We start from the raw sequence: 26,882 nt of genomic DNA, 5'->3' as shown, positions 1-26,882 counted from the left end.
CAGAGGCACCCGCAGACCAGCCCTCAGACCACCGGGACTCAGGAGGTCAGGCAGTCACTGGCACAGCTGGCACCTGCAGCAGTCCAGGAAAACCGGGCCAAAGAGACGAGAAGCGCTCAGCGCACAGGCAAGTCCTCCTCACTGCCCAAGGGCAGGCTCTCCATCCTCAGGACCCCTCGAGTCCTGGGAGCCCCAGCCTACTCACTGCTGACCCGCGCTGAATAAGAAGAGAACCGTCCACAACACACGCCTCTCTCAGGTCGAGGTCTCATCCACCCCACTTTCCCAATAAATGAAAACGTCCTGTAGATGAATTGTTTGGAATGTGCTTGGTGCCACAAAAGTAAAAAAAAAAGAGGACCAAAGAGCAGTCTCTGGGCAGCGAACCTAAAGCAGGTAGTATTTTTGCTGCTTCATCTTACACACTCTTCTTTTGCGATCCACAATTTTCATGATCTGCTTTCTCAGATTCTGCTCGACCGCCCTCACCTTATGGAAACTGCTTCCTTCAGGGGCCCAAGATCCTGGGAGAAACGTTCCTCAACCCCAGAAAGCAAGGGCACTGCTCTAACGGAAAACGTTTCCTCATACTGCCGAGGGTGTGCGTGCGGGGCATTATCAGTGCACTTTGAACACTGCACAGAACCGGTGCTGCTCAGGAATTCACGAGGAACTCTAAAGAGTGAGGTGATTACGGGAGAGTGGGCAACCAGGTGGCACACAAGGTTTTCTTTGGTAACGGTTGATTTGTAAGGAGAGAATGGCATGAAGATTTAGTGTTTCTGTTGTGACACGTCACCCTAGGAAATGGGGATCTTCGCTCCAGAGAATCTACTGCACATAACTCATTAACTGAGAGACATCAATTTGCTTGACAAAAGCATTCATCATTATAGTACCACGAGGAGTGTGAAGGAGACATCAGAAGACTCGAGGAGAGATGCTATGGGCATCCAGGGAGTCCAAAAGATGATTCCCAAGAGTTCCAGCAGCATCCATGGATGGAACAGAACCAGACGGTGCACACTTTCATGATTAAAATGGTTGTTACAGTGGAAAAGAGCATCCCTCATGGCAAGCGGTCACCAGAACACCCCAGGTCCTCTAGGACACCCACAGATCACTCAGACCACCCTGACCTTCAGCACTGTAGCTGAGAGCCACTCTGATTCGCTGGTACTTATGCCAAAGCAGTTGAAAAATATTCTGAATATCACTCCTGGGTATGATCAAAACTGCTTAACTAAGAGAAGCTTTCTCTCCCCTAAAATTTTATATCATCTTCCCAGGAGCTATTTGACAGTGTTTTCTTCCTAAAAAACACCAGTAGTTAAAATAAGATTCAGTTCCATGAAATGCATTTCTTTCCTATAGTAGGTTTTCTTCAAATTATACATCCTAATTAGTGGCTTAGAGTAGCTATGCTGGGTTCTATAAAATGGTGTTCCACACATTCATGAATTACCACTTAATCTTTGATAGAAACTTTACAGATAGAGAACTGAAAATTTAATTCAGCTAAATAAAAATATATGTGGATCCATAAATTCTAATAAATATCTTAGAAACATAATTCCTAAAATAGTATCTAAAATCACATCCTATTATGCACAGAATATTCAGAGCTTCCCTAGTACAATCTTATGATTTGGGTGAGATAAAAGATCTTTTCAAGGCTGTTAAATTTAGCAAAAGTAGTTCAGCAATATAAAAATTAAATTTGGGGCAATTCAGGTAAGTTGGCATCTACAAAGATAGGTGAAATAGCAATACACATTGTCCTATACACTAATGTAAAAGAAAAATGATTTTTCTTTGTAAAGACAGATTTGCATTTCAAAATGGATATAGGTCAGTGATATTTAAAAATCAGGAAAGGTTATTCCAAACAGAAATTAAACTGTTAAATTGGAAATTCTTACTCTTTTTTAATGTTAGTCTACTCCACAAGTTTTGCATGAAAAAAATAGAAATTTTAAAAGAAATTTTGTATATTTTAATATAATAATTTCAAGCTTTATTATAAATGAAAATGGAAATTGAAATATTAAAATAAACACAATGTATTTGGTACTTTGTAAAATAAGCTTTTAGTCTAATATCAAACAAAAATAACTAAAGTTTAGCGGTATGTTAAAATTTAATTTAGAATTAATGCTCAGCCTGATTCAAGTCCTAACCTGTGACACTAAAATTTTTTAAACTATAGAACTGAAAAAATAATGTTTCAACACAATTAATCACTCATTTCTATGGAACCACGTATTATTAATCTCTTTACTTATCCCAACTAGAATAATGATTCAACAATAAGAGCAGCAATACATAGATCATTAATGACAAAAGAAAAATTTTGGTTGTATTCCTGGAAATACTCCAGTTTATTAAACTACACAATTTATAGCACTCAGAAGGCCCCTAAAAAATTAGAGAAGAAACAAAAATGTGACCATTATTTATTCTCCTGCTTAACTCTAAACTGTATGAATTGGTTAGGAATGGGTGTAGCCCCATCAGTAAGATCGAGTCTCGTGGAAAATAATTAAAGTAACCAGATAGACTTTTGAAGAAAAAAATGTCTGCATTTGGAAACAGAATAAAAGTTCTAATTTTCAGGAGAAAATGATGAGCTATTTGCAAAATTACAACTTCATCACCTACAGTATGTAACAGTGCCATGAAATTTTACTCGCCATACAACAGTTTGGGACAAAGTCACACGGTGAAAGGCATTTGACAACAGAAGAGCAGTCGATGACAAAGAGCCATGCACGAAGCAGCTGTCGAAACAGGAACAGTCAGCGCTCTGAAGACAAGGAGACGCACGGGCGCCCGAGGAAGGCGCTTTGCAAACACAGACATGAGCACGGGGACAGCCACACAGACCACGCTGCACCTGGATTTCCTTTTTCGAGTTTAAGACATGATGGGGTGCTAGGTGAGCAGAAGGTCAACCCCAGGGGAGTCCAAGTGAAAGCCATGACTTATCTCTGCAAACAAGATTCCCAGTACCCGTAAGAGCCACCATCCCACAGCCGCCGAGACTCTGCAACACTGAGTCTGAAGTGTACTTGCCCCTTCCGACTTCTCCACCGTGTTAGCCAGCATCTCCTGCAGGGCCCGCACAGACAGCGACTGTTCCAGCACAAAGGTGCAGATGGACAGGTCCGGGGGCACATTCTGCAAGGAAAGAGGGAAAGCCGTGAGTACGTCACCAGCGCCCAGCATCCAGGCCCGTCCACCCTGGTGTCCTCCAGCTGCTGTCACAGGAAGGGTGGCAGTGCTTGCTACCTCCGCACTGTCCACTGCCTGTCACCATGATCCACTGTCACTGCTGCTCTCATTCAACGCATTCTTAAACTCAGTAACAATAACTGGAGTGTGAACCCCAATACAAGCTGCGCTGGACCTTTGTCTACAGCTCCTGTGGTTCTCTACAGCGGGACTATTATTACCATCAGTGGACAAGAAAACAGAGAAGTTAGGACACTTTTTCAAAGTCACAGAGTTAACAAAGTATTCAAGCCAGGATTGAAATCTGGATTACTCCAACCCTTATATATTCATTGCTAACCTACCAAGCATTGATTTTTAAAAAATAACATTTAAAGAACTGAGAAATAATACTTGCCTCAAATTAATATTGTAGTTAAGCAAATATAAGATCAAACTGGTATGCAATGTTGACTTACAAAGCTTCTCCTTATGTACAAAGATCAAACACTTTCCTCTCACTGAATGTCCTATTCTGCCTTTAACTTGGGGTGCAGTCAATGAGCTCCCCCTTCCACATGTGTGTGCTGCTTTATTTCTTCATTGATAATTTTCCCTTCTCCTTCTTTCCTTTAGTCCCATCTAATCAATACCCCATACAGTCTGGAAATCTCAAAAGGTGACTGCCAAAGAGCCGAAGGAACCAGGATAAGAACTGATTGGTGAGTTAGAACTTGGGGTGAGCAGGATCCAGTAGGCACATGGTCTAACTGGGCATGAGCAGGTGCTCAAAGGAGATTTTCCTAACAAAGGAGCATTATCCACCCACTAAACACAGAATAAAACCAAGATTGTCTTCTCCATAAAAGGAACATGCTGAGGATTAATCTGATGCATCCAAATTATAATGCTGTATTTATTTATTAAATTAAACCACTACCACTGGAATGATTTCTTTTGTTATTAGCAAAGAATAATGCTCTATGGTTTGAAGGAAAAACAAAACACCAGGGTTGCAGAATGAATGTTAAAATGATTTCATGGGTCAATGAAGCACACAATCAGGCCACAAGGTCTGTTTACACCCAACAAACTTTGCAGGCTCTATTTTTTAATGAACTGTCCTCTGGACTTTCTTCCTCCTAGCCCGGGCCTCTGTGCCTCAACCCCTCAGACCATCTCAGCCAGTGGCCCAGAGCTATTGCTACCCCTTCCCAATCAACCCGACAAGCATTTTCTTTCCAAGATCCTGAGATAAAAGGTTGGAAGCCAGGAAAGGGACTCTCCTCTCTGAAATTTAGGAATAAATGCTCCTGAATTTAATTTTCTAAGGTATTACTATACAGACTACAGTCTTTCCTCTTCAGATCAAGACAAATGTTACTGGGAAAAGAATCCCTTAATGGAAGTGCTTATTTCATTCATATCCATGCCAGACACACTCTGACAGGTAGTGCTGCCAGGAGGCCCACTTACTAGCGGGGCTGCTGGTGAACTGACTCCGAGAAGGAGGCTCCACCTGATGTGTAGCATCTGCCCCTTCCTGTGACGTAAACACTCACACTGCTGCTGTCACCCTATGGAAGTCTGTGAGTCAGCTCACAAAGCTGTCTGATATCTTCACTCAACTCCCAGCATCTGCACAAGCTGTTTCCAATACGCCCTTGGAATGATTTCATACCAACATTCATTAGTTTCTATGAAGTCAGCATATTAAGATAGCTAAGTGCATGGATTCTATAAACAGACCATCTGAGCAAGAATCCTGGCCTCGCTACTTATCAGCTGTTAACTTTTACAATTTATTTCCTTCCTTGAAAAAAATAGCCTAATAATCGTAACACCCTGTTGTTAAACATAAATGAGGCAGTGTATGTGAAGAGACTATCACAATGTCAAAAACACAGCGAGAATCCAAAATAAGCAAACCAGCATGGTTAGTCTCTCCAGGTGGGGCACATGAAGCACCGCTCACTCCTTAGCATTGGTTCTTACCTGCAGTCTACTTTGACAAACAGTAGAAAACACACATCTGTGATTACACGCATGCTCAAGTCATCCAGAACGTTCTAGCATGGTCACAGCACTTTCTAGTTGAACATTCATACTCTGGGGGTTTGTGAACGGTCCGTGCCTCGCTCTGTTTGAACTGTTCATAAATGGACGACCTGAACAGCTTCCAGTTTCTTCACGCTGTGGAAGGAGTTCATCTGCCAAGCTCACTTCCTGCTTCCACAGTGACGGGCCTGCTGCGGGGACTCTCGGAAAGTGGGAGTGGGCAGGAAGCGAGCTGCCAGCAACCCTCAAAGGCAGTGCGTCCTAGACGGCCTTCCAGCTCCTCTCTGGGCCACACCCTTCTCCCACATGAATGTAACAGAAGAGCTGCCGGTTAAAGGAGATGGTTTACCCCATCCAGGAGAACTTGAAGCCATACACGCCCAAGCTTCGGAAACTGTCCATTTTGCTCTCAGGAAAAAGGCTCCATGCATCCTAAGCATCAGAATCATTTCCATAACTTGGTGCCTTTGAAAGTCAACTATGAAATGCATTCCTCAGAAGGCATGTATACTCCTCCAAATAACCTTGACATGTTTACATTTATACCCACTGTGCCTTGATGCCTTGTTCTGCTTCCTAAAAATCAGGCTGGTCACTGGAAAATAAAGGGTCTCTTCATTAACCAAAGACGCAAACAACTCCCAGCACCCGCACAGCAGAGAAGGTCTAACACCTGTGAACATCCACACCGGTGGAAGCTCCAACTCACCGGCTCGTACACTACATCATCTTTAGTGTTCAATCTTTTCTCAAGTCTTATTACTGAGAAGTAAGTTTTTAGAACTTCACTTTGAAAGAACTCTGCTTGCCCTTTCTGTGAGCATGCTCCCGAGTCATCAAAGAAATCTTTATCGACGTGATGGGCTCTTCACAGCACAACATCCAGCTGTCACAGGGCTGAGCATGCAGAGCCACTGCCTCGCAGGGTGCACAGGTCACTGACTCTCAGCCACGGCGGTTCTGGCTATGTCAATGTCCGCCCTGGTGCCCAGAGGAGCAAGCACAGAGATGTTCCTGCTTGCTATACGGAGAACCCAGTTTCATCCAGATTGTGGACTTTGGCAAGAGCAACAACTTTAAGCTAGCAGTATGGCCACGAGCCTCCACTTTTCAAGACACAAACCCGTTACCGTTCTCATTCTGGCAAACATCACGTAATCTTAGGAGGAGCAAAGTCTCTAGAGTGACCTCAAAGCGGCACCTGGCCTGCTGGCTCTGGCGAGGCCGTGTAGAAATCAATTAGGTTTCCTACTGAGGTGTCCATCAGATGTTTGGCTTCCACAGATGTGTCTGCCTAATTCACTTAAAAACCTATTGAAACATGACATTGCCTTAACTGAACCGCAACCAACAACCAGGACTGGAAGCAGCATCAGGCCACCCCTCCTGCGCTCACGGTGTAAAAACTGCATACTCGTGAGCTTCCCAAGGCCTTGGCCACGTCCTTTACCCCCTCAGCCTGCAGTGGCCATCGCCAGGTCTCCAGCTATAAAAACCGTCCCACATTTTTAAATCTCACATAAATGAAAACAAATTTAAAAACATTTTCTTTGTAGAGAAGTCAAACAACCCTGAAAATTGAGAAGAGACTTTGCAACTAATTACACTCATTTCAATCCCTGGAGGAACCATTCAACCGTTCATCTTTCCAAGCCTGTTTTTAAGACCTTTACGCAAATACACGTCCATGGAAATGCACACATTGGGCTCACTCTGTACAAATTATAGTTAATTTACTAATATACTCCAGATTCCACTGCCCATTAGTAAATGTGACTCTACTTCATTCCACGAGAATGCTGTAAAATCCAGAAGCACCGTACTCCCACTCAGGACTGGCCCACGTGTTTTGCTGTGCGATGTAAGTTGTTCACTGTGGATCCCTCACCACCACCCCCTGCAGCCTGGCACAGTGACTCACACAGAGAAACTGCTCCATATTTGATCAATTGACCTCAGGGTATACATTCATCTATTTCTGGAAAATTACATAAATGTGAAAATAGGAAGTCACAGCCCCACACAGACCCTACTTTTGGTTTTAGTAAATCTAGCAGCTTTTTATTATGTTGGCAAACAAGCCAACTATTCACACTGTCTTTTAACTGCACACCAAGAACCCCCAAGGTGACACAGAGATATCTCAGAGTGTTTGTAAAATTAGCAATGTGTAAAATTTTGATAGTTAGACAGCATGAAGCAAAAGAGAAGGGACTCAGGATTCAGGTAACTAGCCAAGGGCCTTTCTTGAAATTAACCTGGGCTTCCTTATCAAGTGGGAAAACACTTATCTACATCCAAGAATCAGTAAGATTCAAGTAAGAAAAAGCAATGCTCTATAAACTGGAAAATGCCAATAAGATAGGATTTTTTATCTGACCTCTCTAAGAAAGCCCTAAATTAAATCAGAAGCTCAAACTCTCAGATGTAAATGAAGAGAAAAGCTGCCCGTCTCCCAAGAACTGTGAGGGTGGCCCCCTTTGGAACAGCAGGAGGCCTGGTGCCCAGGCAGCTGCTGAGCCACCCTGGATGAGACCCCGGAACTGCTGAAGTCGACTTTGCCCCGACAGGAGGGATGTCAGACTTCTCACTCCCAGAGACAGACCCGTTAACCGACCAACCGCAGACACGAACCAGGCCAAGTTTCACCTCCCACATTGGGAAGAACATCCTCGAAACTGTCTGTACACTCCCCTCAGTGACCACAGCATGGACTTGTGTGGAACACAGTGGGAAGAAACCATCCGGCAGAACACAAGGGAAATCTTCGTTCACTGTTTTAATTCTTTTTATTTCTTCTAAACTTCAAGTCTCGATATTCTTCATATTCACAGCCTGGACATGTTACGTCCAGCGCTTGGCACTGTTCTGTGGGTGTCCCCAGCTCTGGGTGACTGTCCCACTCTTGTTCTTTTTCTCTTCGTCCCACCGTACGATAGAGGCTCACATGACGGCCTCTGAAAAGCCAAGACTTTTCCTGTGTCCGTGAATCCCTCCAGCTCCTGACTGGAGCCCGCGTCTAACCAGGTCGCCGTCCTTTGAATCTTCAGAAAAGCACCAGCACGCCCTCCGCCCTGCTCTCGGCGCTCCTGAGGACCGGAGGTCCAGGTGTGAAAGAATGCATCAGGTGTGAACTGGTGACAAGCGGCACAGCGCCACCTTAAAGGGCACCGCTGTGCTCAATGCAGCAGTTTAGCATGTAATTACGGAACCCAGGGTGAGTTAGTGCAGTTGCACACGGTTCACTCGAGTTCCTGTGGCTCTCAGCATCCATCCATCATTACCCCCTTTGCACGGAATGGTACGCGGACACACCCAGCTGTCTTATTTTTACAATCCTTTACAAATTCAAAGACCCAAATGCAACAGTGCAAAAGAAGAAGGACACTGGTTTCATATTCCATCCTAGAATGACCTCACTCAGTGTCACAAGGTGACATTGTCTCAGGTCAGATCTATTCCCATACATCTTGCGTGGGAGCCACAGTGACGGGATTCTGAAAACAAAACAGGGGGAAACCAGAGAAGAGGCTTCTCCTCCTGTGAACTCAGCTTCAAGATAATACGTAGTTTCTTAAAAGTGGCCCATGCAAAGCAGCAGTTCAGCTCATGCCAGGCTGGCTGAGTCCTACCCTGTGACACAGGTGATCCTATACTACACACCACCTCAACCCAGTGAGATACCAGCTCCTCAGACTCTGGGGAAGACCCACTCACCTCAGCTTCTTTTAAAATATGTAATGTCTTGTCACCGATAATCATCTGAGAATGACATTCTGAGAAGCTGGGTTCTGAGTACAGAAGTCTATTTAAAAATTACGGAGCTTCATCACTCCAGGAGTGTAGATTGGCTTGAATAAATTACAGGAATAAATGAGTACACCATAGAAGCAAAATAATTAATGGAAACATCTGAAACACTGGTGCAGTTCAAGCAGTCATAGGTACTGGGGAACAGTTTTACTCTCTGCTGAAGAGAGTCTTCTAAATGAGAGCACATGTAGCAAGCATCTGGCACTGTCCTACTAACAAAGGTAAAGCAACAGCAGAGACAGCAACGCGTGGCCCAGATCCTGGGTGCGTATTAGAATCAGTGAGATCTCAGCTTTGCCCTCTGCAAGAGCCCAGTGAACCAAAATTCATGAACCAACTTGGTAGTGTCGTTAGTGGACATTTTTGATGATCAACAGCACGTCTCCAGGGAGTTCTTGTGAAAAGGAGTTTTAGATAGAACCCATTCATAGGTTCACTGCCTACAAGAGAAGCAAAGACCCAGGTATTTGTCACAGTAACCAGGTCAACATAACCACCTGTAACTTGGCCTGGACCCTAAGAGCCACAGCCCCTGGCCTCATAATCTGCATAAAGGGGAAGAGTTCATGCAAATACACAGGTGAGGGCAGCCCAACAGATTCTACCTTGTCTGGAGTTTCACAGAAACATCGAGAGAGAGGAAAAGATGAAACCAATAGTCATGGCTTCCACATCGAGCTGTGTAAGAGATAAGACAAAGTCTTCTAACGTAATGAACAACAGTGCAGATTTACTCAGACACAACCATCTCATTCTTTGGAGGCAACACATTCTACAAAAAATGTGCTAGATTAACTTTGTCCGAATTAACTTAAAATGGCAAAAGCTAACTATTCTGTCTGAACAAATCAGGCCAGAATCAAGCCAGAAACATCATTTAGAACCTCAGATCCATAAACCAAATGCAGGCTCAGAGAGACTCTCCACCTTGGAATTCTCACTAGGAATTAGGCTAGTGTAGAATTTCAAGAATATAAAAAATAATCCTCTACACAGAGTTATGCACCTCAGAATGGCTGCATCACCATTAACATATTCTGTGGGCTAGGTCCTTCTCACCACAACCCCACAGGTTAAGTCCTATGAATCCCACTTTAGAAATGAGAAATTGGTCAGTCAAAATGTAATGACATGTCCCAGGCAGAAAGCCACAGAGAGGCCTGTGCTTTGCCTAAAGCCCATGCTACACTGTCCCCCTCTGGGGCACATCAGCCTGGCTCCTGGCTGTTTTGAGATAAACTGGACAACTGATCAAAGAGCCCCCAATGTGACAGTAGCCTTCTCTAAAGGAACACACAGTGTCATGAACCCCAGCTCCAAGGGCACTTAAGAAGCTGGTGACCCTACTGGAGTCCCCCTAGGAGCACCCTAGCAATAACAAAGAGCAGGAAAGCACAACATAGATTTATAGTGAATTTATTTGGACATGGGGGACTTTCCCTTACAGTCTACAGAGAGAGCCACCTCTTCGCGGAATGTGTAGTATTTTCTGGTTGAAGCTTCTTGAGAAGGATAGAATGAAACATCTAAGTCAGGGTAGATATGTTAGGTTACGAGCCCAGAAAAGTCACGTGGAATTCCAACTAGAGCTGTGAGACTTGTCTCGGACTTCACCTTAGAGATCTGGGTGTGCTGTAGAGTCTTACTAACCTGTACAAGCTGTAAATTCACAGCTGAACCTAATGAAACACAAGTAAGTTCAAGGATTCAAACGTTCCATCCCACCCACCCCACAACCTGGCTCAGAAGGTGTCTGTGGGTGACACAAGGAAGCCACAGGGTGCTTTAGGACAATAACTCTAGCAGCTGGTTCCAGGATGACTTAGGGCCATGACAGGATGCTTTTTTAAGTCCCAAGATCAATTCAGGGCAGATAAAAAGGTTTATGAGCTGCTTTTTGTTTAAGAGATCATGGAGATTTCCCCCAATGGCTGAGGGAGGAGGTAGGTATATCCTCTTCCTAAAAACCAAGCTGGATGAAATCAACAAAAATAACACTTTCCGAGCTGGGGGAGGAAACTTACAGCATGCAAAAATACGAGAGACTCCAGCTGAACAAACGGCCGGACTTCGGGAAGAACTTGGGGTCAGCAACGTCCTGACCAGGCCGACTCCATCTCTCCCCAGCTCATCTGACTGAAGGTTCTGCCAGAACATGGCACAGACTGGTCTGTGCGGCCCAGCAGCCATGCCGCCCTGGCAAAGGGGTGCACGCTCAGCCTGGACTGCGCCCTGTACCATCGCAAAAATGACAACAGCTCCACTAGCCGACTCCACACACCAACTGAAGCTGCACATGCACAAGAGACACGGGACCTGATGGGAGCACTCTGGGCATGCCTGAAGGTGACCAAGACGCCCCCTGTGCTTCCCCACCCACAGGGCTCCACGCGTACTGGATGGGACAGATAGGCGGTCAGAACATAGGCGCCATCCCAGCTAGGTTTTGTTTTGTTTTGTTTTGTTTTGTTTTGTTTTGTTTTGTTTTTTAATGTAAAGGCTACTCCATGAAATTAACCTGTAGAAACATTCCAGCCGAGGATTCATCCCAGACTGGCAGGAAACTGGAAGTGGGGGAGAATCTGAATAGAGGCTACAGGGAAGTTCAGACCCAAGGGCTAAAAGGGCACAATCGGAAGGTCACAGGTCAAACCAAAAGCATTGGCACTTTTTCAGTATCCGAGTAGAAGATATTTAGACTCCTTGCTCTGGCACTTTCCTAATGTCTGTTTAGCATAGATTTTGACCAGTAGCCTTAACCTGGTAGCCATATCAATCCCTGGACCCACACACCTAAGTGGTGACCTATCTGGTCCCCTCTCACTGACCAAGAGTTCTGCTTCTTCGCTTCTCACCCAGATACATCCTACTCTTCCCACTCTTGTCTTCTGTTGTCCATTAATTTCATTCTTCAAATTTGTAAGACAGGAACCTGGAAATAAATGGATGGTGAGCTGCTGAGGTCTGCCGCAACACCGGAGGACAAAGCCCACCATGGAGAGGTACCTCATGCTACTGCAGTGGAGGCAGAGAAGAATGCAGCTTTGCCAGCTGCAACCCACAGCTGACACTGGCAGGCACTGCCCTGCTGTGGCTAGCTGCTAGCACCAAACGGAGCTGTTTGGCCACAGAGGGCTGTAACGTACGGGGACCCTATCTGCAAGCAGAGGCAGAGCATCCGGTTTTGTCTCAAACTCCAGTTTCAGTGTGGACATCTTGCTACCTAAAGTGTCTGAGCGCAGCCTCTGTACAAGCACTGCCTGACTGAGCTCTGCAGAAACAGGAAGCACCTAGAACACTGGCCTTCAAACCAAGAAGAAAAGAATTCCAGCAGGGACATTAGTGACCACACATCACAGAGAGGCAGAGCTCAGAGACTTAGTCCAGAAATTTCACTAAACAAGAAAAAATACAAACAGAACTAGCACCACATCCTTCAGTTGGGAAGTAACAGAATTCAGAGTTGCTACACTATCTGAAATTCACAGTTTTAACCAAAAAATATGATGTCGGCAGAGAAGAAAAAAAAAAAAAGGCAATTTAGTCAGTTTTCTCGCTGCTGTGACTCAAAGGCCTGACCAGCACAAATGGAGAAGAGGAAAGTTTATTTAAGGGCTCACGGTTTCAGAGGTCTCAATCCATAGATAGCAGACCCCATTCCTTGGGGATGAAGGTGAGGCAGGACATCATGGAAGAAGAGTAGAGCAGAAGGAAGCAGCTCACATGATGATCAGAAAGCAGAAAAGAGAGACTCTACTGGCCAGATACAAATATATACCCCAAAGCCACACTCTAATTCCCACCTACTCCAGTCACACCCCACCACTTCAGTGACCACTCAGTTAATCCCTGTCATTTCTCCTCTGAACCTTCTTGCATTGTCTCACACGTGAGCTCTTGGGGGACACCTCATATCCAAACCATAACAACAGGAAAGTATAACCCATATTGGGGGAAAAACAGTTAAGAAAAACTGTCTCTGAGGTTTGTTAAGCAAAACCTTGAAAGTAACTATTATAAATAAATTTAAAGAATGGAAGAAAACAGCTAGGGAAAGCAAGCAAGCAAAGCAAAGCAAAACATTCTTAAAGAATTAAAGGAAAGTATGACCACAATGAACCAAAAAACAGAAATCCTCAACAAGGATAAAAAGTCACAAAAAGAGAACTGGATGGAGAATCTGTATTTGAGAATAATATATACTAAATATGTTAAAGGTACTCAACTGCAGATTTGAGAAGAAATAATCAATGAATGTAAAGGTAGATGAATAGAAATTACTCAAACTGAAGTACAGAGAAGAAAAAAAATGTTGAAAAAATGAACAGAAACCTGTGGGACAGTATCAACACTATGCATGTAGTGTGAGATGCAGAATAAAAGAAAGAAGTTCAGAAGCACAGCCAACTTCAGGAGTGATAAATACAAAGATATACACACCTGGAAATGTCAAACTGTTGTGAGTGAGACAAAAAAAAAATAAGCATTTAAAGAATCAAGAGAGGAAAGCATATGTATCACATGTATTAGAGAATCAATAGGATTAACAGTCAACCTCTCCTTTGAAACTAGGGAGGACAGGAGGCAGTGAAAGGGCATATTCCAAGAGCTGAAAGGAAAGAAAGAAAAATCAACTGAGAATCCTATACCTAGCTAAACTATCTTTGAAATAATGAAGGCAAAATAAAGACATCCCTAGATAAATAAAGTCTGACAATTTGTTTTTAGCATGTTGCCTTCTAAGAAACACTAAAGGAAGTTCTTCAGGAGCTTCTTTTAAATACAGAGAAAGAAATGGAAAATAGGTGGATTGACATAAAAGACTCTAGAATTTTCATACAACATCTTTAGAAGATATAAGAATGTGTAAATGAACAGCTGAAACAGTGTTAAGTAGAAATAGCATTAAATAGTGTATTATTAGGTTTGGAATCTACATAGGTTTAAAATATGACAATATACAGATGTATACAACACAAAAATTGCACAAAGTAAGGCATACGAAATGGAACTAGGTTGAGCAAAGTTATATATTTTACTGGAATTAAATTAGTATTAATCAACTATAAAGTTATGATGAACTAAAATCGTGCCTATTGTAATCCCTGGAGTACATAGGGATTAAAAACAACCAAAAATACATAGTAAAAAACAATCAACAGAGGTTTCAAAATGGCACACTAACCATTTCAACACAAGAAGGCAATGTTGAAGAAACAAAAAAAAAATACTACACACATAAAAAACAATGACAAAATGGCATATGTAAACCTAACCTTATCAGTAATTACAATAAGTATGTTCTAAATAATCGTAATGCAGAGTTTGCCAGACAGGATAAAGGTAGGATCTAACTCTAGGCTCTCTGTAAGAGACAGGCCATAAATTAAAAGCCAAAAATAGATGAAATGTAAAAGAATACAAAAATCTGTGTCATGGAAACATTAACCATAAGGGAGCTGAAAAAGCTGTATCAACGACAAACAACAACAACAACAAAAAAAAACAGGTTATAAGACAAGAAATGTTATTATCTGAGGTACACTTGTGCCAGGGAAGCAAAGAAGAAAGGGAAGGAGAGAAAGTAAAGCCAACCAGACCAGAAAAGTGGGGGAACTACTTATTTATACGTGCCACGATGGCTTTCATCAGAAATCCCAAGTAATCTATAAAACCAAACCACTCCTCCTAATAACTAAGTGTAGCAAGTTTGCAAGATACAGATCAACACACAAAAATCAACTTCTTTATGTACACTAATACTGAAATCTTAAAATGGAATTGGGAAAGCAATATCATTCACAATAGCAACACTAAGAAAATATATGACATCTTTCTTAAATAATCAAGAAATTAAATATCTGCACCTATATTTAAACCTCTGAATTTATCATTTGCCTGTCAGGATGGTTAAAGTTTTTGGCTCAACTTCTAAAAACAAACCAGCCAACCTCCATGATCAGTAGTGGCCTTGCTTCCGTGCCCTGACTAGATCTTACCAAAGTAAGACCGGCTAACAGAACCTTATTTGACTTGGGCCTCTTTGTAGGGTTTCTTTGTAGTGGGAGTATTTTGCAAATTACACAAAATGGACCACACTGATTCACACCAGCAAGAAAACACCCCCCTTTCCACCTCCATGTACTTTAATGCGTTCATCAACCATCTGTGGGGAGGCGGTGGGGATAGGGTCTACCCAATGCCCCAAAGATTTACATGTTGCAAGCATGGTCCTCAGTGTGGCCATGTGAAGAGGTGGCGGGACCTTTAGAAGCGAAGGCCTGTGGGGAGGTGGGGAGGTCACTAAGAGCCACTAAGGGCATGCCCTGGGAAGGTCTGATATAGCTCTCAGGGGACCTCGTCTGCTCTCAGGCTTCCTGTCTCACTGTGTAATCGCTCCCTCCCACATACCCTTGGCCACGGTGATGCCATCTGCCATGAGGTCCTCATCAGTGGCCAAATGGTAGTGTCACCCAATCTTGGACTTCAGCCTCCAAAACCACGAACTCATTAAGCCTTTCTTTATGAGTTCCCCATCTCAGGTTATTTCACTACACTAACAGAAAAGGACTAATAAGCCTACCCTGCCTGAGATTACCCCAGTAGAACACCCCTCACTCTGCCCATGTGGGGTACACATTCTCTCAGGCACAGTTAAATGGCTAGTGGCTAGTGGCCTTCAAGAAGATCATGCAAACTATGTCAGGCCCCAGAAGGACGAAAATTCAGATGATCAGAGTCTGTCTCTTCTACATGACGTAACACTCGAAGTTTCAACTTTTGGAGCTGGGACTGGGGTTGTAGTTCAGTGGCAGAGCGCCTGCCTAGCACATGTGAGGCACTGGGTTCGATTCTCAGCACCAAAAATAAATAAATAAAATAAAGGTCTACTGCCAACTAAAAGAATATTTTTAAAAAACGTTTCAGATTTTGGAGCATATCAGACTTGGAATTTTTGGATCAGGAATGCTCAACTAGTAAAGTTTATGCAAATATTTGAAAGTCCGAAAACCTCCAAACTTGAAGCACTTCAGGTCGTAAGTATTCAAACAAAGAGTATTCAAACGGTAATGACAGTCCAGGAAGAAGAACTATTTTAAATAATTAATCAAACAAGAATAAGCTCAACAGGGCAAAAATGGAAACACAATTAGTGTCAAAAGGAGAGGGGAAACTGTATTTGACAACTCACTGGACACGGAGGTAATGCAGGAAGTAGAGGCTCGTCCAGAGGTGTAAACCTGAGACGCTGCCAGTGGTACAGCCACTGACTGAGTGAGGATCGCAGGAGGAGCAGAGGACCGGGGCAGGAAGAAGGCGCATTCTGCTGGGGACACCCTAAGTCTGGGGATAAGCCAGGCTCCGTGGAGGTGTCGGACCTGCTGAGAGAGGCACTTCTGGACCAGGGTGGAGAGCAAACGTCTCCCAGGTTGAGATGAAGGAAACAGCTAAGGCCACGTGGAGCCTGCATGCCTGCCCCTGTCAACACTGACCGACCACCTGGACACCCAGGGCTGAAGGAGATGTCGAAGGCAGGAAGGAGCCCAGCACTGACCTTGGGAAGCTCGTAACAAAACTACAAAGCCGCAGCGGGTGCAGCAGGGAACAGCACCAGCATGAGGAGCCCGGGTCTCCCAGCACCGGACTCGAGGAGGAGGTGAGCGGGGTGAGGAAGCTGGAGCTCCTGGACACAGGACCAAGACGTCACCAGGCGTGTTTAAGGAACAATTTCATACACTCGTTGGGGAGCAGATGGACAAGGGCGAGCTGAGAAACCGACCACTGAAACGAGTCAAAAGGCATACGCGAGGCAAGAAACGCCGAAGGGTGTCCCTGATATGCTCCTAAATGGATTTTAACTACATCACCAGTGTCCTAAGAATTAAGCTGCAATAACCATATCTGAAACTCGAAGTCAAGCAAACACCCTGTAAATTCTTAAAGAGAACTTTGCAGTTTTTCAGTGTGAGTTTTTGGCTAGTTTTCACCCTGCTTGCGGGCTCCCCCAGCCTTCAAACCTGCACTGTTTTCTGTCATTTCCTGGATGCTGTCTCTCCAGGCCCTCGTCTCTCCACACCCGATTTCTTCTGCTTCCCACCACAAAGGAGGCTCCCCGGTATTACTTCAGGCTCAACAGGGACATACTCAAAAACCCCACTCTTAGAAATATGCTCCCTACCTAGCTAAATGAGATCGCTGCTGTTCACGTCTGTTTTTTATTTTTTCATCTTTGTCATCTGTCCAACTTCACCCATTCCCCACCGAGCTCCAACGCTGCCCCATCCAGAGCCCTGCCCCAAAACCAGCTGGTCTGCATCACACCTCAAGAAAACAACACACCTCCCACATGAGATGAGCTGGAGGAACGCTGTCACCCCCAAGCCCCACGCTCCACTCACGGCGCATTTTGCTGAACATAAGTCATGGATGCCCGTGTTTCATGTTCAAAGTCAGCCATTAGAGAAAACATCATTTTTGTGACATGACACACATCTCATTGCAAGTAGACAACCCAAAAACTATTTTAAATAATCCTAAGAAATATCTTTATTGGAATCTATCAACTAATATATTTAAAAATAAAAATATAATTTTTTCAAAGGTAAACATGTTAAAACAATGTAAAAACTAATGTTTTAGAGATCCAAGATGGCGGACTAGAGGGAGGCTGCATTCCTTGTTGCTCCGTAACTCCAGTTTCAAGCAGGGGATAGCTGTTTCTTGGTGAGGCACTTTTTGCTGCTTATTGATTCCCTGCTGTTTACCCCATTTGTCTGCTATGATGACCTACAGTCTGTCAGCATATCGACGCCGTTTTTGAGTGCAGATTGCTCACTGTCAGGTGCCTATCATCCGCCATTTCCCTGCCTCTCGCCTGTCCATCACCTGCCTTACGCCTATCCATCACCCAACGCATGAGGTTCACCTCCCGATCATCCGACAACAGTCAGAAAACTGATCGCAGACCACCAGTGGAGCACCAGCTGCCTGCTGTTGCCTGGAAGTTCACTGTTACAGTACCTGCAGGTTTGATAACACGTGGCTACCGCCATTTTGAGAGGACAGCCAGGCCCCATAGGACCCCTGGCCGGACTGACTGAGCCCCGTCTCCAGGATCCCTCAGCCCGACCGATCACTCCCTGCCTCTGGGACCCTCACATCGACTGACTGCTCCCTGCCGCCAGGACCCCCAGACCAACTGACTGTGCCCTATCACCGGGACCCCAGACCGACTGATTGCACCCGGCCTCTAGGATCCCACAACCACACTAAACACACCCGACCTCTAGGACCCCTGCCTGACCAACCGCATCCCGCCTCCAGGACCTCCAGCTGACCACGTCCACACCCTGAGCTGCAGCTCCCCATTTGCCAACACATTTCGAAGCCAGGGCGGCCATCTTGGATAATCCTGGAAGCCGTAGCTCCGATCTTTAGGTGGGGCAAATCCCATCCTGAGACGCCTGCTGGAGGCTTGAAGCTCACTGTCAGGTACCTCTCATGCATCAGGCTACTGAACACTGGGAGGTTTCATTACTATATGACTGTTATACTGTAGATTTTCTTTTTTCTCCTTATTGAAAAAATTTAAGTTTTTATTTCTTTACTTTTATTGCTCTCTTTTCCTTTTGTTTACCTGTTTCCTAATACTCTTTTTCTGCTTTTTTGCATCTAATATCCAATTTCTTTTGATTACACTCTCACCCTTTCTATTATCTAGAACTTATGTATATTCTTTTCTTATCCCATTAACAGCCACATTCTATATCCCTCTGCATCCTCTTTGTCCTCATTTGAAACTGCAGACCTTATTGCAAATCTGTTTGTTTTACTGAAGATAATATTTGAACTCATTCTGTTTATTATGACAACTTTGTTATTGTCCTCATAGGGGCTATTTGGTCTAGGATTGCATAGTGTCTGAATTGGGCACTGCTAATATTGATCTCCCCTTAAAGAAAGGGTTTTGGAAACCTACAGGGCCACTATAAGCCTATAGGGGGAAATCGGCAATACCCCAGATATGCACTGCTAGGGGGAAAGATACATGAACAACACGAAAAAGCAAGGGAAGAAAATGATCCAAATAAATCTAGATTCTATATTAATAGTATCCAATGACAGTATGGTAGAAGAAATGTCAGAAAAGGACTTCAGATTATACATGATGAAGATGATTCACGAAGCAAAGGATGAGATAAGAGAGCAAATGCAGGCAATGAATGATAATATCAATAAACTGAAAGAGCAACTGCAGGAAGCAAAAGATCATTTCAAGAAAGAGAGATTCTCAAAAAAAAACCAAACAGAAATCCTTGAAATGAAGGAAACAATAAACCAAATAAAAAACTCAAATGGAAAGCATCACCAAAAGACTAGACCACTTGGAAGACAGAACCTCAGACAATGAAGACAAAATATTTAATCTTGAAAATAAAGTTTCCCAAACAGAGAAGATGGTAAGAAATCATGAACAGAATCTCCAAGAACTATGGGACATCATGAAAAGACCAAATTTAAGAATTTTTGGGATTCAGGAAAGCACAGAGATACAAACCAAAGGAATGAACAACCTATTCAATGAAATACTATCAGAAAATTTTCCAAACCTGAAGAATGAAATGGAAAATCAAATACATGAGGCTTACAGAACACCAAATGCACAAAATCACAACAGATCCACACTAAGGCACATTATAATGAAAATGCCTAACATTCAAAATAAAGATAGGATTTTGAAGGCTGTGAGAGAAAAACATCAGATTACATATAGAGGGAGACCAATACAGATAGCAGTCGACTTCTCAACCCAGAATCTAAAAGCTAGAAGGGCCTGGAACAACATATTTCAAGCTCTGAAAGAACATGGTTGCCAACCAAGAATCCTATACCCAGCAAAACTCACCCTCATATTTAGAGATGAAATAAAATCCTTCCATGATAAACAAAAGTTAAAAGAATTTACAAATAGAAAGCCTGTGCAACAGAATGTTCTCAACAAAATATTCCATGAGGAGGAAATGAAAAACAACAATGGAGGTCAGCAAAGGGAGGAACTACCATAGAGAAAAACCACTCAAAGGAGAAACCAAGCCAAGTTAAAAACCAAAAATAAGCCAAATGACTGGGAATACAAATCATATCTCAATAATAACCCTGAACGTTAATGGCCTAAACTCATCAATCAAAAGACATAGATGTACTGGCAGAATGGATTAAAAAGAAAGACCCAACAATATGCTGCCTGCAAGAGACTCATCTCATAAAAAAGACATCCACAGACTAAAGGTGAAAGGATGAGAAAACAACCTACCACGCACATGGAAAAAAGAAAACGGGGGTTTCCATCCTAATATGATATAAAGTGGACTTCAAGCCAAAGTTAGTCAGAAGGGATAAAGAAGAACATTTCATACTGCTTAAGGGAACCATAAATCAGGAAGACATAATGAGAGTAAATATTTATGCTCCAAACAATGGTGCATCCCTGTACATCAAACAAATCCTTCTCAATTTCAGGAATCAAATAGACCACAACACAATAATTCTGAGTGACTTTAATGCACCACTGTCACCACTAGATAGATCTTCCAAACAAAAACCAAACAAAGAAACCATAGAACTCAATAACACAATCGATAACCTAGACTTAATAGACATATATAGAACACTCCATCCATCAATGAGCGGATTCACTTTCTTCTCAGCAGCACATGGAACCTTCTCAAAAATAGACCATATGTTATGCCACAAAGCAGCCCTTAGGAAATGCAAAAAAATAGAGATACTGCCTTGTGTCCTATCAGATCATAATGGACTGAGAGTAGAAATCAATGACAAAATTAAAAACAGAAACTACTCCAACACCTGGAGACTAAATAATATGCTATTGAATGAAACATGGATAACAGAAAACATCAGGGAGGAGATAAAAAATTCTTAGAGGTCAATGAGAACAACGATACAACATATCAAAATCTCTGGGACACTATGAAAGCAGTACTGAGGAAAATTCATTGCATGGAGTGCATTCCAGCAAAGAAGGAAAAGTCAACAGCTAAATGACCTAACATTACAGCTCAAAGCCCTAGAAAAAGAAGAACAGAATAACAGCAAAAGTAGTAGAAGACAGGAAATAATTAAAATCAGAGCTGAAATCAATGAAATTAAAACAAAAGAAACAATTCAAAAAACTGACAAAACAAAAAGTTGGTTCTTTGAGAAAGTAAACAAAATAGATAAACCCTTAGTCACACTAACAAAGAGAAGGAGAGAGAAAACTCAAATTACTAATATTCATGATGAAAAAGGAAATATCACGACAGACACCACTGAGATACAGAACATAATGAGAAACTACTTTGAAAATCTGTATTCCAACAAAATAGAATCTATCGAAAACATTGACAAATTTCTAGAGACATATGCTCCTCCCAAACTGAACCAGGAGGACATACACAATTTAAACAGATCAATATCAAGCAGTGAAATAGAAGAAGTCATTACAAATCTACCATCCAAGAAAAGCCCAGGACCAGACGGATTCTCAGCCAAATTCTACAAGACCTTCAAAGAAGATCTCATTCTAATACTTCTCAAAGTATTCCAGGAAATAGAAAAAGAGGGTACCCTACCAAACTCATTCTGTGAAGCTAATATCACCCTCATACCCAAACTAGGCAAAGACACATCAAGGAAAGAAAATTTTAGACCAATATCCTTGATGAATACAGATGCAAAGATCCTTAACAAAATATTGGCAAACCGTATCCAAAAGCATATTAAGAAAATCATGCACCACGATCAAGTGGGGTTCATCCCTGGAATGCAAGGATGGTTTAACATCTGTAAATCAATAAACGTAATTCATCATGTCAATAGACTTAAGGATAAGAATCATATGGTTATTTCAATTGATGCAGAAAAAGCGTTCAACAAAATACAACACCCCTTCATACTCAAAACACTAGAAAAAATAGGGATAGTAGGAACATACCTGAACATTGTAAAGGCTATTGATGCTAAGCCCATGGCCAACATCATCCTTTTTTTTTTTTTTTTTTTTTTGCAGTACTGGGGATCGAACTCAGGGCCTTGTGCTTATGAGGCAAGCCCTCTACCAGCTGAGCTACCTCCCCAGCCCAAACGTCATTCTTAATGGAGAAAAACTGAAACCATTCCCTTTAAAAATGGGAACAAGATAGGGATGTCCTCTTTCTCCACTTCTATTCAACACTGTCCCCAAAACTCTAGCCAGAGCAATTAGGCAGACTAAAGAAGTTAAAGGGATATGAATAGGAAAAGAGGAACTTAAGCTGTCACTGTTTGCTGATGACATGATTCTATGTTTAGAGGATCCAAAAAACTCCTCCAGAAAACTTCTAGACCTCATCAATGAATTCAGCAAAATAGCAGGCTATAAAATCAACACACATAAATCTAAAGCATTTTTATATGCAACCGACGAAACAGCTAAAAGGGAAATGAGGAAAACAACTCCATTTGCAATAGCCTCAAGAAAAATAAAATACTTGGGCATCAATCTAACCAAAGAGGTAAAAGATCTCTACAATGAAAACTACAAAACATTGAAGAAAGAAATTGAGGAAGACCTTAGAAGATGGAAAGATCTCCCATGTTCTTGGATAGGCAGAATTAATATTGTCAAAATGGCCATACTACCAAAAGTGCTATACAGATTCAGTGCAATTCCAAATAAAATCCCAATGACATACCTTACAGAAATAGAGCAAGCAATCATGAAATTCATCGGGAAGAATAAGAAACCCAGAATAGCTAAAACAATTCTTATCAGGAAGAATGAAGCAGGGGGTATCGCAATACCAGAACTTCAACTCTACTACAAAGCAATAGTAACAAAAACGGCATGGTATTGGCACCAAAATAGACAGGTAGATCAATGGTACAGAATAGAGGACACGGACACAAATCCAAAAAAATACAATTTTCTCATACTAGACAAAGGTACCAAAAATATGCAATGGAGAAAAGATAACCTCTTCAACAAATGGTGCTGGGAAACTGGAAATCCATATGCAACAGAATGAAACTAAACCCCTATCTCTCACCCTGCACAAAAATCAACTCACAATGGATCAAGGACCTGGAAATCAGACCAGAGACCTTGCATCTTATAGAAGAAAAAGTAGGTCCAAATCTTCACCTTGTTGGCTTAGGATCAGACTTCCTTAACAGGACTCCCATAGCATAAGAAATAAAAGCAAGAATCAACAACTGGGATAGATTCAAACTAAATAGCTTTCACTCATCAAAGAAAACTATCAGCAATGTGAAGAGAGAGCCAACAGAGTGGGAGAATATCTTTACCACTCATACTTCAGATAGAGCACTAATTTCCAGAATCTATAAAGAACTCAAAAAACTCTACACAAAGAATACAAATAACCCAATCAACAAATGGGCTAAGGATATGAACAGACGCTTCACAGAAGATCTATAAGCAACCAACAAACATATGAAAAAATGTTCACCATCTTTAGTAATAAGAGAAATGCATATCAAAACTACACTAAGATTCCATCTCACCCCAATTAGAATGGCGATTATCAAGAATACAAGCAACAATGGGTGTTGGAGAGGATGTGGGGAAAAAGGAACACTCACACATTGCTGGTGGGGCTGTGAATTAGTGCAACCACTCTGGAAAGCACTGTGGTGATTCCTTAGAAAACTTGGAATGGAACCACCATTTGACCCAGCTATCCCACTCCTCGGCCTATACCCAAAGGACTTAAAATCAGCATACTACAGAGATACAGCCACATCAATGTTCATAGCTGCTTAATTCACAATAGCCAGACTGTGGAACCAACCTAGATGTCCTTCAATTGATGAATGGATAAAGAAACTGTGGTATATATATACAATGGAATATTACTCAGCTATAAAGAATAATAAAATTATGGCATTTGCAGGCAAATGGATGAAATTGGAGAATATCATGTTAAGTGAGATAAGCCACTCTCAAAAAACCAAAGGACGAATGATCTCGCTGATAAGCTGATGATGACACATAATGGGGGGTGGGAGGGGGGCAAGAATGGAGGAAGGAGGGACTGTATAGAGGGAAAAGAGGGGTGGGAGGGGTGGGGGGGAGGAAAAAATAACAGAATGAATGAAACATCATTACCCTATGTAAATGTATGATTATGCAAATGGTATGCTGTTACTCCATGTACAAACAGAGAAACAACATGCATCCCATTTGTTTGCAATAAAAATAAATTAAAAAAAAAACAAATGCCTTAACAATGGCCAAAAAATTCTGATTTACGTTGATTTGAAAAAAAAATAAAAGTCATAGTATCTTCACAGAGCCATCAGAAACTCCAGATCATCTGCAGTGTTGTTTCAGGGTCCTCGATGGAGGAAACACACATTCCCAGGTAGGCAGGAGCCCCCAGAGGGGAGGGGTGGGAAGTGGACAGAGGAGAATACCTGCCATCACCTGAGTCACCTGCAGGCTCCTGAGCTGCAAGACCCATTAGCTTTAAGAGCAGTAAGATTCTTTGGTGATAAGAGGACACACTTCTAAATATTCCATTTGGCAAGTGCCATAACAGAATCTAACAGCTGGTGGCAGATTTAATCCTACCAAAGAAAGTTAATAATATAACCCTCATTAAAATGGCTCCCCATCCTTTTTTTTTTTTTTTTTTTTTTTTTTTTTTGCGGTGCTGGGGATCGAACCCAGGGCCCTGTGCTTGCAAGGCAAGCACTTTACCAACTGAGCTATCTCCCCAGCCCCCCATCCATTTTTTCTAAGCTAATCCGTTAGCTTTCGACCACATGTTCACCATAGGGGGTGTTCCTGGCTGTCTGTAGTTACAGAAGGAATGATCCAGCGAGGGTCTTTGGTGGCTAAAGTGCACCGTTTGACTTACCTGGAGAAACCATGTTGATTCCTGTATTACAGAGCCAAGTGAAGAGCCAGAGGAGAAGATGCTTCAGGGGCTTGGCGGAAGCTTCGCCTTGCTCAACAGACCAGCCCCACCCTAAGCCGTACACTGCTCAGCCTTTTCCATTTACGACACACCAGTAGTACTGGCCAGCTAACAGCTCATGTTGACTGACACCTGCAAGCAGAACTAGCTCTATCGCCGCCCGCCAAATCCAGACGGGCAACCTAAGAACGTTAAGGTCAGTGCGTTTCTTACTTACATAACTAAACCTCCAACTCTCCACATTTTAAGAGATTATAAAAACTAAGTTCCTTCTTAAGTGAAACTTCTTTTCAAGACCGCCTGCTTAAGAGGTGTCAGAGTATTTTGCCTTTGAAAATTCATGTTGAAAATTCAACATGAAGTGTTGTTTTTGCTGAGTAGTCACCTTTGGGAACTAGATTTTCTTACTAGGTTATTCATATGATCTTTGAAAAGAATTGAAAATCTTAGTTAGAGTAGAATACTGGAATTTGGTCCAGAAACTCATGGACATCAACAATATGATGGTGGACAGCTAGAAGGGAGAAAATAAGGGAGAGAGAGGGCACAGGGGAGGACCTATGGAACACCTGAGGTCACCTTCAGCACCCGCCAGCAGCAACCGCATGAGGTGGGTCCTGGGGTACAGGCTTTCTCTGCAACCCCAGAATCACTTTCCTAACACCGCTGGATCCAGTGCCCCTGGCTTCAAACAACACACGTTTATTCTCCTAACAGTTCCAGACACTAAATGCATGAGATCAGTTCACCAGGGCTCATGCCAAGATGCCATGAGGCTGGTTCCTTCCTGTGGCTCCCGGGAGAACCCGTTTCCCTGCCTTTGGCTTCAGCCTAGGGGCCTCCTGCATTCCCTGGCTTGTGGCCCCTCTGGTCATCTCCAAAGCATGTCCCTCCAAGCTCTTCCTTAGCCAGAAAGTAAAGAAAATCTCCTCATCTCAAATCCCTTCATCACATTTGCAACGTCCCTTGTTGCATAATGTAATCATTGCACCTTCCTGGGATTCACGGTGAGTAGCACCAGGGGTAATTCAGTCTACCACACACTCTGTAAGTAGGTAATTTTATTTTACATTTGCAAAATGGAGCATAGGAATAAATTATTTAAATCATGCATCTGTGCTTCAATATGGACAAAGTTTTACCTTGTAAAAACAATGTAAAATTAAAGAAATTTTCTACGGATTTTGTTTCATTATATTTTTCATAGGACACATGAATTGAGGCAGTATGACTAAGTATCTATTACTTTTAAATTCTTAGAGTAAATCATAATTCAAAAATATGAAGGACTGATTTCAACTGCAGGTTATCTTAATATTTTGTCTTATCAAGACTGAATAATATATGTCACAAACAAGCATGGAAATGAATGGAAAATGACTCTTTTCCATTCTAATCCACCAATTTTAAAAGGATTTTCTTGGAATTCTGGTACTAAATTACCATTTTCCCTATTATCAATCAGATCTCACAAACTTATGAAATATTTCACATTTACATTTCTAATAGGTGAATTCAAATCTCAACCTTTCTTTTGGATGTTTCAAAAGTTGTGCTTTTAAGTATTTAAAGGACTCTGTGAGACTTTTTACATGTGCTATGTTTATATCATTTTCAGCAACACATTCAATTGGTCGCCCTATTCAAATATCCCTTTAATAATATTCTCCCTGTGGTAAAATTACCTGGAAAGTTGTTTACAATGTCATCTTCCCAAGGCTGGGGTTGTAGCTCAGTGGTAGAGTGCTTGCCAAGCACATGTGAGGCACTGGGTTTGATCTCAGCACCACAAAAAAATAAATAAAGGTACTG

General features: G+C 42.4%; 1 protein-coding gene across 6 annotated transcripts in view; it reads right to left on the bottom strand.

Moving 5' to 3' along the window:
- Window positions 1–26,882, bottom strand: part of Ryr2 (ryanodine receptor 2) — a 605,596-nt gene that overhangs the window by 381,988 nt on the left and 196,726 nt on the right. For all 6 annotated transcript variants that reach the window (XM_047520965.1, XM_047520967.1, XM_047520968.1 and 3 more), the window contains exon 3: window positions 3,076–3,180. In XM_047520965.1, the coding sequence (XP_047376921.1) occupies window positions 3,076–3,180 (105 nt within the window). The remainder of the gene's footprint in view (window positions 1–3,075; window positions 3,181–26,882) is intronic.

Source organism: Sciurus carolinensis, chromosome 12, assembly GCF_902686445.1.
Source record: "Sciurus carolinensis chromosome 12, mSciCar1.2, whole genome shotgun sequence".
Taxonomy (NCBI): domain Eukaryota; kingdom Metazoa; phylum Chordata; class Mammalia; order Rodentia; family Sciuridae; genus Sciurus; species Sciurus carolinensis.
Note: the sequence above shows the minus strand (reverse complement) of the source record. Positions and strands in the feature narration are given on the sequence as shown.